At 32.7% G+C, this 12,157-nt stretch overlaps 1 protein-coding gene across 2 annotated transcripts; it reads left to right on the top strand.

The window, feature by feature from the left end:
- Positions 1 to 4,250: 4,250 nt before the first annotated feature.
- LOC143045835 (oxidized purine nucleoside triphosphate hydrolase-like) lies at positions 4,251 to 10,460 on the top strand. 2 transcript variants are annotated; one of them, XM_076218624.1, is made up of 4 exons: positions 4,251 to 4,403; positions 5,500 to 5,651; positions 9,194 to 9,339; positions 10,021 to 10,460. In XM_076218624.1, exons 2-4 carry the CDS (start codon positions 5,503 to 5,505, stop codon positions 10,191 to 10,193), a joined length of 468 nt encoding a protein of 155 aa, XP_076074739.1. In that variant the 5' UTR covers positions 4,251 to 4,403; positions 5,500 to 5,502; the 3' UTR covers positions 10,194 to 10,460. The 2 variants fall into 2 exon arrangements, with proteins under 2 accessions (XP_076074739.1, XP_076074738.1); XM_076218623.1 differs by having other exon boundaries at positions 4,262 to 4,403; positions 5,492 to 5,651.
- The last annotated feature ends 1,697 nt before the right edge of the window (positions 10,461 to 12,157 follow it).

Genomic DNA, 12,157 nt, shown 5'->3' with positions numbered 1-12,157 from the left:
ATTTTTCCATTTGCTTAGGGACATTCCGTCTAGAATTTCATTGGAGTTCAGTATTTTTAGTTGATTTACTTAATTGCTGTAACATGAGAGGTTTGAGTTTGCCGATTGTTCCGACGAAAATTTAATCAAGTCGGTGAGAAAACACATTTGGTTTGGTTCGTTATGTTCTGTCTTTATATTTATTTCTATGTGATGTGTTTTTAAACTCGTTAGTCTTCTTCGTCTATCGATTCTAAAATAGCGTTGCCAGTTTTTTCCACTTACGAGTTTTTAGTTTGTATGTCACCCTTATAAATTTTGTCTTCTTTTTCAAAACCTGTAGCAAAGTTTTGTCAGGTATACGTCTGTAGATAGAAATAGAAGATCTGGTTTGAGTGCCAATGAGTGGTTCGGTGTGAGCCAATGTTCCGTTTTGAAGGCCGCACTTTGACCTAAAATTGTGTTTAGTTTAAACATATTTGTTTATAGTGGATTAGGAAACAAGATTTGCAACTTATGTTAATCCCTTTCAACTTTGCGGGTGCCAGTGCTGCCTTGTAGTGGCATTAGCCTACTCTTTTTCGAAATCTACAAGGGTGTCTTTAACGTGCAAGAGATATGGCTCTCTCTCTTAACACGGGTCAGCCATTCGACGGACTATCATCGTTTCCTCAAGACCATACTCGCAAATGGTGTCAAGGGAGAGCCGGGAATCGAACCAGGAACCTTTGTGTTAGTACTGAGTCCGATGCACTAACCACTACACCACGGCTAAAATTGTGTGTTTTTTCACTGATACATTTTGACTTGGATGGAGAGCTGTCTCATTGGCTCTCATGCCACATCTTCTTATTTCTATAAACGACCAATATTTTACTGATATTGTAATGTTAAAGTTGCCTCAAAAGCACCACAATCTTCAATTCAAAACCATGAAAACAAACCTAGAAAAATGAAGATATTTACTACAACATATTGCAATTATCATTTTACTGCATTAATTATCTCCTTAATATATGAATTTAAATATGACAATAATGATTTATTTAAAGTAAATTCCACAGTAGCGAATTACAATCATCTCATTCAGACTAGGTTTTACTTCAGTCTAGAAATATGGTAACTCATTCCCTGACGATAGAAGAAGTAAGTTTAAACATATTTTCTTGTTAAAAAAGGAAAAATGGATTAGGCACAAGTTTTCTAATAAGCAACGTCTTCTATACTTTAAAAATAGTGCGCCCGCGTCGGCTATGCTGGATGTATATTTACACAGCCACATCCCGGGCCCGATTGAAAGGGGTCGATAAATCCGTTGCCTCACGTAAGCTGAATTCCACGTTCTTTGGTTGTTAAATTATGTTCGCAACAACACTCTGGCATTCCGTAGGTGATATGCTTAGTCATGCTACAAGGATAATTTCTCTCCCATCCAACAAGGTGGCAGAACCTACGCAATGTATTAACTTAAAATGCATAGTATAATTCAAACTAGACGTGAAGCAATGATTAATCAATCAATATTATGCTTATATCTATAGCAACCTTAATGTGGAATTTTAATCAAGCGACTGTCATACAAGCGATAGGTTTAGATAGCTATAAAACCAACTTCAATTCACCATTTACTACATTATAGAAAATGTCTGTGCCAAGTCAGCCGAATATAACCGATGTTATCCATTCGTTTGATGTGTTTGAGCTTTTGATTTTGCCATTTGATTAGGGACTTTCCTTTTGAATTTACCTCTGAGTTCAGTATTTTTGTGATTTTACTTTTAACCTCATGTACACCACTGATTCAAAAGATGCTCCAAGAGGAATAAGATGGAACATTTTATCAACATTAGAAGATCTCGATTTTGATGTTGATCTTGCTCTTTAATCTCACACACACCATCATTTCCAAGAGAAGACAAACCGCCTTAATACTTTTGCCAGTCAAGTTGGACTTAAAATTAGCCAAACGAAAACAGAAGTCATGACCCTATAAATATCAATAACACAGCACCTGTCTTAGTAGATGGGAGATCTTCCCATCACAGAAACATTTAAATACCTAGGAAGTACAATCAGACCTGCTGAGTTATCTATTTTCAACTGATACATTGCAAGTCAGGTAATTTATTTTCAAACTACCACAGAACAAACCATCTATTTTTGTGATTATCAAGGCTGAGTTATTTATTTTCAAAATCCTCCTGGCCCCTCCCAGAATATCAAATGGTTGTCCCCTTACCGACTCGCCCCATTTTGAAAAAGTGTAAAATCAAATTGAACAATCAGTCTGATAACTTACTTACTAACGAAAAGGGTTTAAATTCCACTGAATAAAGGTCTCCAAACTCGCCCCACTTATAAAAATATCTTGCTTTCTTTGAGTATGTTTAATTACTAATAGTTGGAATCCAGAAGTCCTAGTGTAGTGGATGAAGATGTGTCGTGGGTTGATATGCTAAAGGTCTTGAGTTCGAAACCCAGCATAGACACTGGATTTTTTTTACGTAATATTGAAAAAAAATATTTTATTGCTAGCATCGTAAAAAAATTGAATAAAAACGTAGTGTGCTTACAGACGAAGCTCGAACAAGGATTGAGATGTTAAGGATCACTACATTTCTATCTTTTTTGTTTGTTTCAAATGATATTTCTTCTCCAAGGAGTATTTGGCAAAGGGAGGGGGTAATTTTTTTATTATGATTTCTAAGTGTATTTTAACGGATCGGAGATACTAGACATACAATACAATTTACCTCACACTTTTTTCAGTTATGCATTTATGAGTGAATCGTTGTTTGAGTAAAGACCATTGGCAAATGTTTCTGTGTACGTCCAGTCGATTCGGGAAGACCTTTTCTAAATGAATTATGTGTTCTGCAATGGTGATTCTTTAAGTCTTGAATGAATGATACGTAAAGGTTTTTTCATAACAAATAGATATATGTCAAGTTTTGACAAATATTTCTGTAAAGAACTTTATTAATAATTGTTAAAAATTTCAATTTTATTCAAAAATCGTTTCTTCCTTAAATATACATGGTAAAACAATACCGAGTTTAGGTCAATGTGAACACGGCCTTAGATAGTTAGTTTATACATAGATTGTATAGATCAACCTATTCTTGATGGGGTCCATAAAATTAACAGAATGTCAATTTTAATCGTTTCTCCTCAAAACTCTGTTTGAACAGTTTCTGCGTTTGTAGATGAATTCATTATGAAATAAACATGAACGGGCATAATGTATCAACTGAGATATGCACACACCATACGATGGGACAGAGAGTATGTTTCTGCTGAGATATGGGAAATTGATAATTAGGAAGTTGAAATAGAAATAGATTTTAGTGTGAAGTCGTCCATTTGTGTCAATATTGAGGGAAAACATCACAATCTTAACAGTGATGTTCACTGTTAAGATTGTGATGTGTTATATCATTATAATGAGACAGAACAAAAGAGTTTGTTTTTGTTGTTGTGATAAACAATACTTGTATCTGACATAGCCGTGCATGAAATTGTATTTTTGCATTTCTCTTTTTAAAAAAATGACCTTTTAGGTCGCCGTATGGCATTCAACAATGAGCAAAACCCATACCGCATAGTCAGATATAAACGGTCATTTGAATTACTGTACACATTCATGCATGTGTAAAAAAAAGTTTGAAACTAATAATTATTCAATCCAATCCGAGATTCAACAATGACTAGTCCACATCATAATAAGTAATAGAGGTAAACTGCCTGGTAGGGTGAAAATGACACTACTGTTAAGTTAATTTTTTTTAGCAATAACGAATAAAAGTTTGTCAACCAAAAGTTTTGCTATAATTTCCCAAAACATGTTGTTTTGTATTGGTACAGTTTTCGGAACTTTCATTTGCGTATTTGAGGCAAAATACATAATTATTGACTTTATACAAAATATAAACCCTTGATAAACATTCAATGTTTCAGAAATGATACATAGATACAAAGTAAAATCATTTATCAAAACACTGCAAAAAAATCCTTCCATTGCAATTGTTATAGTGGTATAGTCACAAAACGCATTGAAATTGACCGTGGTATAGCAAACATCGAATACTCTTATATTTAATGCGTTTCCCTCAGTTTTAGTTTGCTACCCCGATTTTGTTTTTTGTCCATAGATTTACGAGTTTTGAACAGCGGTATACTACTGTTGCCTTTATTTATACAGGTCGTTATTGTATGCTACCGTTAAAGAGTCCTTTTGGTGATTGGTTAGGTAATTTTTGCATCTTACAAACGATTATTTTCAGTCAGACGCTTGTATTGAAAAGGAAAGTAGAAAACGTGTTGTTTTGTTTTGAAATCTCCCCGGTTGGATCATCGTTTGTTTACTTTTTAAAAACAAAAACAACCAAGAAGTTAAATAGATTTGCCATATTTTACTTAAGCAGGTTAGACTTAAGTGTTTTAATTTGATGTATGTATGTTTTCCGTGTTAGATCGGCTGGTTTAAAAAAAAATATAAAAACCTTTATGACTTATCATGCTTATAGTAGGGGCGAATGCTCCAATCCAGCAATTTTTTAAAGAGGGGGGAGGTTCGAAAAACAGGCGGTGTTCCAATTACATGTCCCTATTTAGATGCATCGATCATTAAAAAGGGGGAGTTTCTAACACCTGGACCCCCACCCCCCCTTTTATGGATCCGCCATTTGTAATAGCATAGTCTTAGTAAGATGCATTCCCTTTTGTTATACAATCATAGTAATTGTCAAAACATTCAGGGAAGATAGTAGTCCGAATTGGTCCCAGCTTGTCTGTCAAAACAGCCATTGGACATCAGAGTAATCTCTGACTAGGAAGATAGTTGATCATAGTTGATTCTTGATAGTTATTGGGACTTTCCCATTTTTCTGTCAAAAGACCACAGGCACTTGTCTCAATCTAGTTTTTATTGTATATTGTTTCATTTATTACACCATGTTATATTTACATTACTGTGGATTCATTGTCAATGGGATACCTATTTTTGTGGGTAAACTAAGACAAGTTTAGATTTTAATAAAGTATACATTTTGTAAAGACTTGTATGCAGGCTATGGAAAAACCACAAAATCAGATTTCTATGGAATTACAAGTTTTCCTCAATTGATGAAAAGTGTATTATGTAACCCACTAAAATAAATAAATCCACAGAAATAACATGTACAGTGATGTTTTTCCTTATAATTCTTGGTGATCATCACCAATAACCTACCAGTCAACTCTAGGCAAATTGTATCACAATATACATACATTGTTCTAATCTATAAGAGTCTCTTTGTTTGGATATAGTTGATACCAGAATTAGATGAGCACCAAAACATCTTCATGGAAATGATACTGAGGTTTTAAAGATGTCTTAAAAGAATTGAAGTTCTGATTTTCATATGGATCATGGAACATGCCAATTTTACAAGTTTTCTCTTTATTCCATGGAATTTAAAGCATGCACCATTTCTGGAAACATTACTAAATATTCTTTTTATATTTGTTTTAGTTTTTTAGGCAATGATGAACAAAATCTTGACACTTGTTCTAGTTAGAGATGGAAAAAGAATTTTACTTGGAATGAAAAAAAGAGGATTTGGTGAAGGAAGGTGGAATGGATTTGGTGGAAAAGTAGAAAAGCAAGAAACTATTATTGATGGTGCAAAAAGGTAAACATTTGTAATTGATCTTTTATCAACATTTATATATCTTTCATTTAATTTTGCCAATTTTCTACTTCAAGAAACAATCATAAACAACTGTTTATAATAAAATTGCCTAATTTCAAAATCCATTGGAGGTCCAATTTCGCTATAATTTAGGGAAATGATGCAAAGATGATGCTTGTTGATAACCTACTGGACTGTCAAAAAGTTGTATGCCATTGTTCCCTGAAGCATAAGCTTACAAAAATTTGATGAGAGAAATTTATATAAACTTTGGAAAAGATCAATTGCTGACAATATGGAAATGATAGAGTTACAATCATTTGTTAAAAAAAAGAATTTTCAACTCGGTTCATCAGAACAACACATGCATGGCTTGAACTATGATTTATAGTTGAACATTTAATGGAAACAGTTTGTTAAGTTTAACTTCTACAAACCTACAATGTACATGATTTATAAGGAATTCATAGATTTTATGACACTGTAAGAATTTGGGTTTACAGCCTTATCTTTAATTATCAATTGCTTCCACTGTTTATGGATTTAGTGAGGCTACTGTTAGTTTTTTCAAGTCATACCTCAATAACAGAAAACAGCAGGTAAACATTTGTAATGTTTATTCTGAACAAAAACATGTAAAATTTGGTGTCCCTCAAGTTTCTATACTTGGTCCCCTATTGTTTGTACTATTTATAAACGACCTCCCCTTATGCAATGAAAATTGTGAAACAGACCTATATGCGGATGACACCACTCTTCATAAATCTGGGAAAATCATAGAAAATATACATGATGATGTTCAAGAAGATTTATACAGGGTTAAAGAGTGGTGTAAAATGAATGACATGTTCATTAATGCAAATAAAACAAAATGTTTGGTTACTGGAACAAAACAGAAACTATCAATTCAGACTTATCAACCAAACTTGTATTACAAAATTCTTCATGTGAAAAATTATTAGGTGTTAAAATTGACAGCACACTTAATTGGAGAAATCAAATTGATCAAGTTTGTGCTAATATATCATCCAGAATATACCTTCTTTCTAAAATAAAGAAATTTTTAGATATAAATGCAAGGAAAACATATTATCTACAATCTGTCGATACCTGTAACTGGCATTGCACAAGGTCATGTTTTTCTCTGACTGTTTATGATGTCTTTACACTAAATCCATTGGATGTTGGATGTGTACGGATTGATAGTTTAGTCTGAGATGCATGATTTTTGTATTAGTTGTTAGTGGCTTTGAACTAGCTGTCAGATAACTGCGAGTACTCTCATCAAATCTGTTCCTAGTGTCTTTTTGTTGTCGGGATGTACAAGTACCCGGCATCGTCCACTTGTATTTTTGTCCATCTGATGAGTTAAGCCTTATTCAACTGATTTTTATAGTTTGTTCTTATGTTGTACTGTTATACCACTGTCCCAGGTTAGGGGGAGGGTTGGGATCCCGGTAACATGTTTAACCCCGCCACATTATTTATGTATGTGCCTGTCCCAAGTCAGGAGCCTGTAATTCAGTGGTTGTCGTTTGTTTTTGTGTTACATTTTTGTTTTTCGTTCATTTTTTTATTTAAATGAGGCCATTTGTTTTCACTTTTGAATTGTTTTAAATTGTCATATCGGGGCCTATTATAGCTGACTATGCGGTATGGGCTTTGCTCATTGTTGAAGGCCATACGGTGACCTATAGTTGTTAATGTCTGTGTCATTTTGGTTTCTTGTGGACAGTTGTCTCATTGGCAATCATACCACATCTTTTGTATGCAATGGGTATATTTTGCCCTTAATTGACTACTGCTGTATTATTTACGGTGAATGTAAAAATGAAGGGATAACAAGAATTTTAAAACTCCAAAAAAGGGCAGCAAGATTAATTCTAGATGCAGATCCTTTATCCCCCTCAGCCCCTTATTAAAAAATCTTGGGTGGATGACAGTTGACAACAGAATAAAATACCACAAATATTTACTTCTATATAAATGTATGTGTATGGAAGTACCAATGTACCTAGTTCAAAAGTTTAAACTGAAATCAGATAATAATCCTTACTCCTTGAGGTGTCGCTCAAGGTAATCTGATAGTTCGAAAGCCAAAAGCTGAGCTTTTAAAGAAATCCTTTGTTTATTCTGAATCAATGTTATGGAATGAACTACCACACAAAATGTGTAAAGCTCAAAACACTTTTACTTTTAAGCAAGAAGTACCTAACACAATCTTGATAAGAAATGTTTTCTACAATGTTTTTGTTTATTTTTTATTTTCATTTGATTATCTGATGTTAATAACAATACTTTGAATTACATGACTGTAAATTAACTATGTGTAAATATCTGTTTTTGATTGTATTGTAATTTGTATGTGAGGGCCTCAGGGAAGATGTTTATTGTAACTAACTCAGTTTACCCTCTTTAAATAAAGAATTTAATAATATTATTATTATTATACTGTTACTAAAAAAAACTAAGAGAGACAAATACATCAGCATAATGATTAAAACCCAGGAAAGGAGAAATTGATACCGAGTTTTTGGGAAATATGAAGATTATCATATCATCTAACATTTATGTATATAACTCCACCTGTCACCAAATAAGTCTTATCTCACCCCCATACTTTGAATGTTGATATCCAGTTTTATAACTGACTTTACTCATTTGACCTTCAACTCTGTTCATTCTATATACAAATGTAATTAAATCCCCTGCTACAAATTATACACCACAATATGAATTAAAGTGACAGGGTGTATTGTTTTTGCCCCCAAAAGTCATTCCATTTGTCAGTCTGTCAAGTCAATTTTAGTTCCAGATGCTGAATACTGTATAGCAACTTGCAATCTCACTTGAATATGTGATCACATTTGAGAGAAAGATCTCTATTGGTAATGAGTCAAATATCAAGATTAAAATGTGTGCAGAAAAATGGTTCTTGATGCTGAATCAAATACAACATATGGTATTGCAACCTTATTTGTATCACATATATTAATAAGAGAAATTTCCCAATAAATTTTTGATCTCAAAGGTCAAGGACAAAGTTTCAAAAAATTGGCCAGGATTTGTTCTATAAATACAGGTAAATCCCTATTGATTTGGGGGTCAGTATTTCAAAGGTCAAGGTTGTAGCTACATAAAATATAACACTTTTGTACAGATGAGTGGTTTCTAGGTACTTATACAAATAATAGATATGACATTGAAACCTTTCTTGGATCTATGGTCACATATAATGAGAGGGGAATCTTTATTGATATGAATTTGAGGTCACTTCATGTATGTCCTATCCATTACTATGTCTTAGTTCAAGGTCAGGGTTACTGAAATAGATTTGTGTAAGATGATATTACTGTTTTGAGGAATAATCAAATAGAAGAATACTTTAAGGTTAGCAGAAAAAAACTATGCCATCTGGTTATTAAAAGCTTTTCCCTTTTACTTGAGGGAAGGAGATAAGTGAGCTTGCTCACCAAAGGCTCTTTAAATGTTAGTATATTTGTATATTTTCACAAGTTATGGCAAGATATTTTATCTTTTAGAGAATTAAGAGAAGAATGTGGTCTGGTGAGTAATATCCTGGAGAAGATAGGTTTGTTGAAATTTGAATTTGTTGGAGACCCACAGCTATTGGAAGTCCATGTGTTTACAACAGAACAGTTTACTGGTACAGTAGAAGAATCTTCAGGTACCTGTCCATATTTTATCCCATAATTCATTTTCCTGACAAATATATTTCATATTTTTTGCATGGTAGTTGATGCATAGCAGAAGACACTTGCCCTGTTACATCAATTCATTAAGAGTTTTTTGTTTTTACCATTTATAAAATATTTTATATCAGTAAAAAGTAAAACCACAAAATTATCAAACTCCAATAAAAATTTAAAACAGAAAGTCCCTACACAAATGGCAAAATTAACAGCTCAAACACTTTAAACAAATGGAAAACAACTCATATTAAATGTACTTGGTACACGCACTTGGTACAAACATTTTCTTTTGTTGAAAATGTATGAGAAATGAACAGAATCACGTCCATTATATCGAAAAAACAAGAACACAGTTCATTCATTATATCTAAAAAAAAAAAAAAAAAAAATATCTCCATATCTTGGTGAATGTGCTTCTTAAAAATGCAATATTGGATAATGCCTTATCTGGCTGATTTGTGTTTAGCAGACTGTAACTAATTACTTCTGTTCAGATTGCCTTTGGTTGAGTTATTTACTTAAGATTTTTTTCCCATCTTGATTATCAAAAAGATCAGATTTCATTCCTTCAAAATCATGCGGAAAACACATTGAACCCCTAAATTCATAATATATCAATATGTACAAATGTAATAACATTTTTTATTCATTTTCAGAGATGAGACCAGAGTGGTTTGATACCACTAACATTCCATTTGATAAGATGTGGCCTGACGATAAATTATGGTTTCCACTGTATCTTAAAGGTCAAAAGTTTTCCGGTTACTTCCTGTTTCAAGGTCATGACAATATTCTTAAGTACAGATTAGATGAAGTTGATGACCTCTGATATTTAATCAGTCCGAAGAACAGTTATGTGTTTAGCAAACTACCGGTAATGAATTTAAGATTCAGGTACAAAAATGCCATGATGTGAAAGATTATGTTACATAATAAGAAAACGGGAAGCTTGAAGAACCAAACAATCGTTACATTACTGTTATACCAAAGTGATAAACAAGCTGAACAGTATTGTGAAATAGCTGTCTAGGCAACATGTACATGAAAAGAGAAGGTCTTTGAAATAAATGTGTAAAAGTACAAAAACTTTAACAAATTTTATCTTTATTTTTTCAAGCCTTGGAAAGGAAATCTTGCAATAATAATTATGATATGTTTTGGCGTATGTAAACCAAGCTTGCTACATTTGTCACCAAGGTTCACTCCAGAGCACTGTTAGATAAGGGGGAGCTAACTCTAACTCGTATGTGCTGGAACCAAGGGACAGGGGGTCAGTCTATCGCTAGACTTAATGTTCTGATAGGCATAGCTTAAACGCAAGGAAGATTTTCATAATTAAATTACTATAACAATTTAGACGAAAAATGATAACAAATCAATTAGTAAACAATTCCAAATAATAATAATAATAATCTAATCAAAGTACAAAGTATCAAATCTAAATATCAAATCCAAAGTTAAACTATTGCTCCTTAAAATGTAAAATATAAAATAAATGCCAAAATTACTAAATCATAAATTGAACTTAATCTCAAAATCAAATATAAAAAGTCTCAAAATAAAAGTATTTTTCAAAGTTAATTTATGAGTCTGAGATAAATTTGTCTCAACACTACACAGCCAACTGGTAGGCATTCTTAAAGGTCCAGTATAATGACATGAGTAGTGTGAGGTTACGCTTCCGAAACACTGACTGCTTTTACAAAATTTCCCAACGATATTTATACTAAAATCCAAAATAACTCAATTTGTCCCAACATGTTAATAGTACTCTTATTAGCAAAAATAGACGTTATTAACAAAGCCTAATCCTATAATGTTTTGATAAAATCTTAAACTTTCAAAGTGACATATGCTAATTACAATTAATATTTCAAAATAAAGTGCTTTGAGCAAACTGTGACATTTCGAGTACTAATGCCACAGCATAGGTAAAATTAAATAAACAAATTAATTAAAATTTTACTAAATGTAAACATAAAAAATTTTCTTTCTTAAAATAAAACATATTTTTTATCCCAAATAACACTAACACAAATATAAGCCAAATAACACACCAGGAGTCCAGGACACATTACTAGATCCATGTAGAGTAGAGATGTACATTTGGTAAGATGCTTCTTGAAGTAGGAGGTTAATACTTAACAAATCAACAAACAGTTCTAGTTTCATGTATAGTTCAAATGTATTAGAATAAGTTGACACATTGTTTTAGATTACTTGAAAAAGAAGGGCGAAAGATACCAGAGCGACATTCAAACTCATAGGTTAAAAATAAACTGAACACCATGGCTAAAAAAGAAAAAGACAAACTGACAAACAATAGTATACAAGACACAACACAAAAAGCTAAAGACTAAGCAACACAAACCCTGCCAATAACTGGGGGTGATCATAGGTGCTTTGGAAGTGCAAAGGAGATCTTGCTCCACATGTTGCACCCATTGTGTTGCTCATGTTATTACAAACCTGATAAATAGTCTAATTCGGTAGGCCAAATTGGTGATAAAAAAACATGATTGTAGTTGCAACAAAATGAACATATCCGATATCATCTGTGAAAGGGATATTCCATAACAGTCAATCAACTCGTGATGGCATCAGTAAAATTAACGAAGGGATGATTTCAACTTCACTATTTGAAACTCTTAATTTGTTAGCTTCCTAGTGAGCAGCAACCGTCTATCAAGGAAATCATGATAGGAAATACAAGCCTTGGAATATCGTATGAAGTTGGAGATATATACTCTATATACAGGCGCTGCTGGAATGTTGCTACATAGAAATGGAAAG

The sequence above is a fragment of the Mytilus galloprovincialis genome, chromosome 9 (genome assembly GCF_965363235.1).
Source record: "Mytilus galloprovincialis chromosome 9, xbMytGall1.hap1.1, whole genome shotgun sequence".
NCBI classification, from domain to species: domain Eukaryota; kingdom Metazoa; phylum Mollusca; class Bivalvia; order Mytilida; family Mytilidae; genus Mytilus; species Mytilus galloprovincialis.
Note: the sequence above shows the minus strand (reverse complement) of the source record. Positions and strands in the feature narration are given on the sequence as shown.

Coding starts and splice junctions, on each gene's coding strand:
- LOC143045835 (XM_076218624.1), top strand. CDS start 5,503: ATGATGAACAAAATCTTGACACTTGTTCTAGTTAGAGATGGAAAAAGA. Junction 5,652..9,193: donor ATTATTGATGGTGCAAAAAG/GTAAACATTTGT, acceptor TTTATCTTTTAG/AGAATTAAGAGAAGAATGTG. Junction 9,340..10,020: donor TACAGTAGAAGAATCTTCAG/GTACCTGTCCAT, acceptor ATTCATTTTCAG/AGATGAGACCAGAGTGGTTT.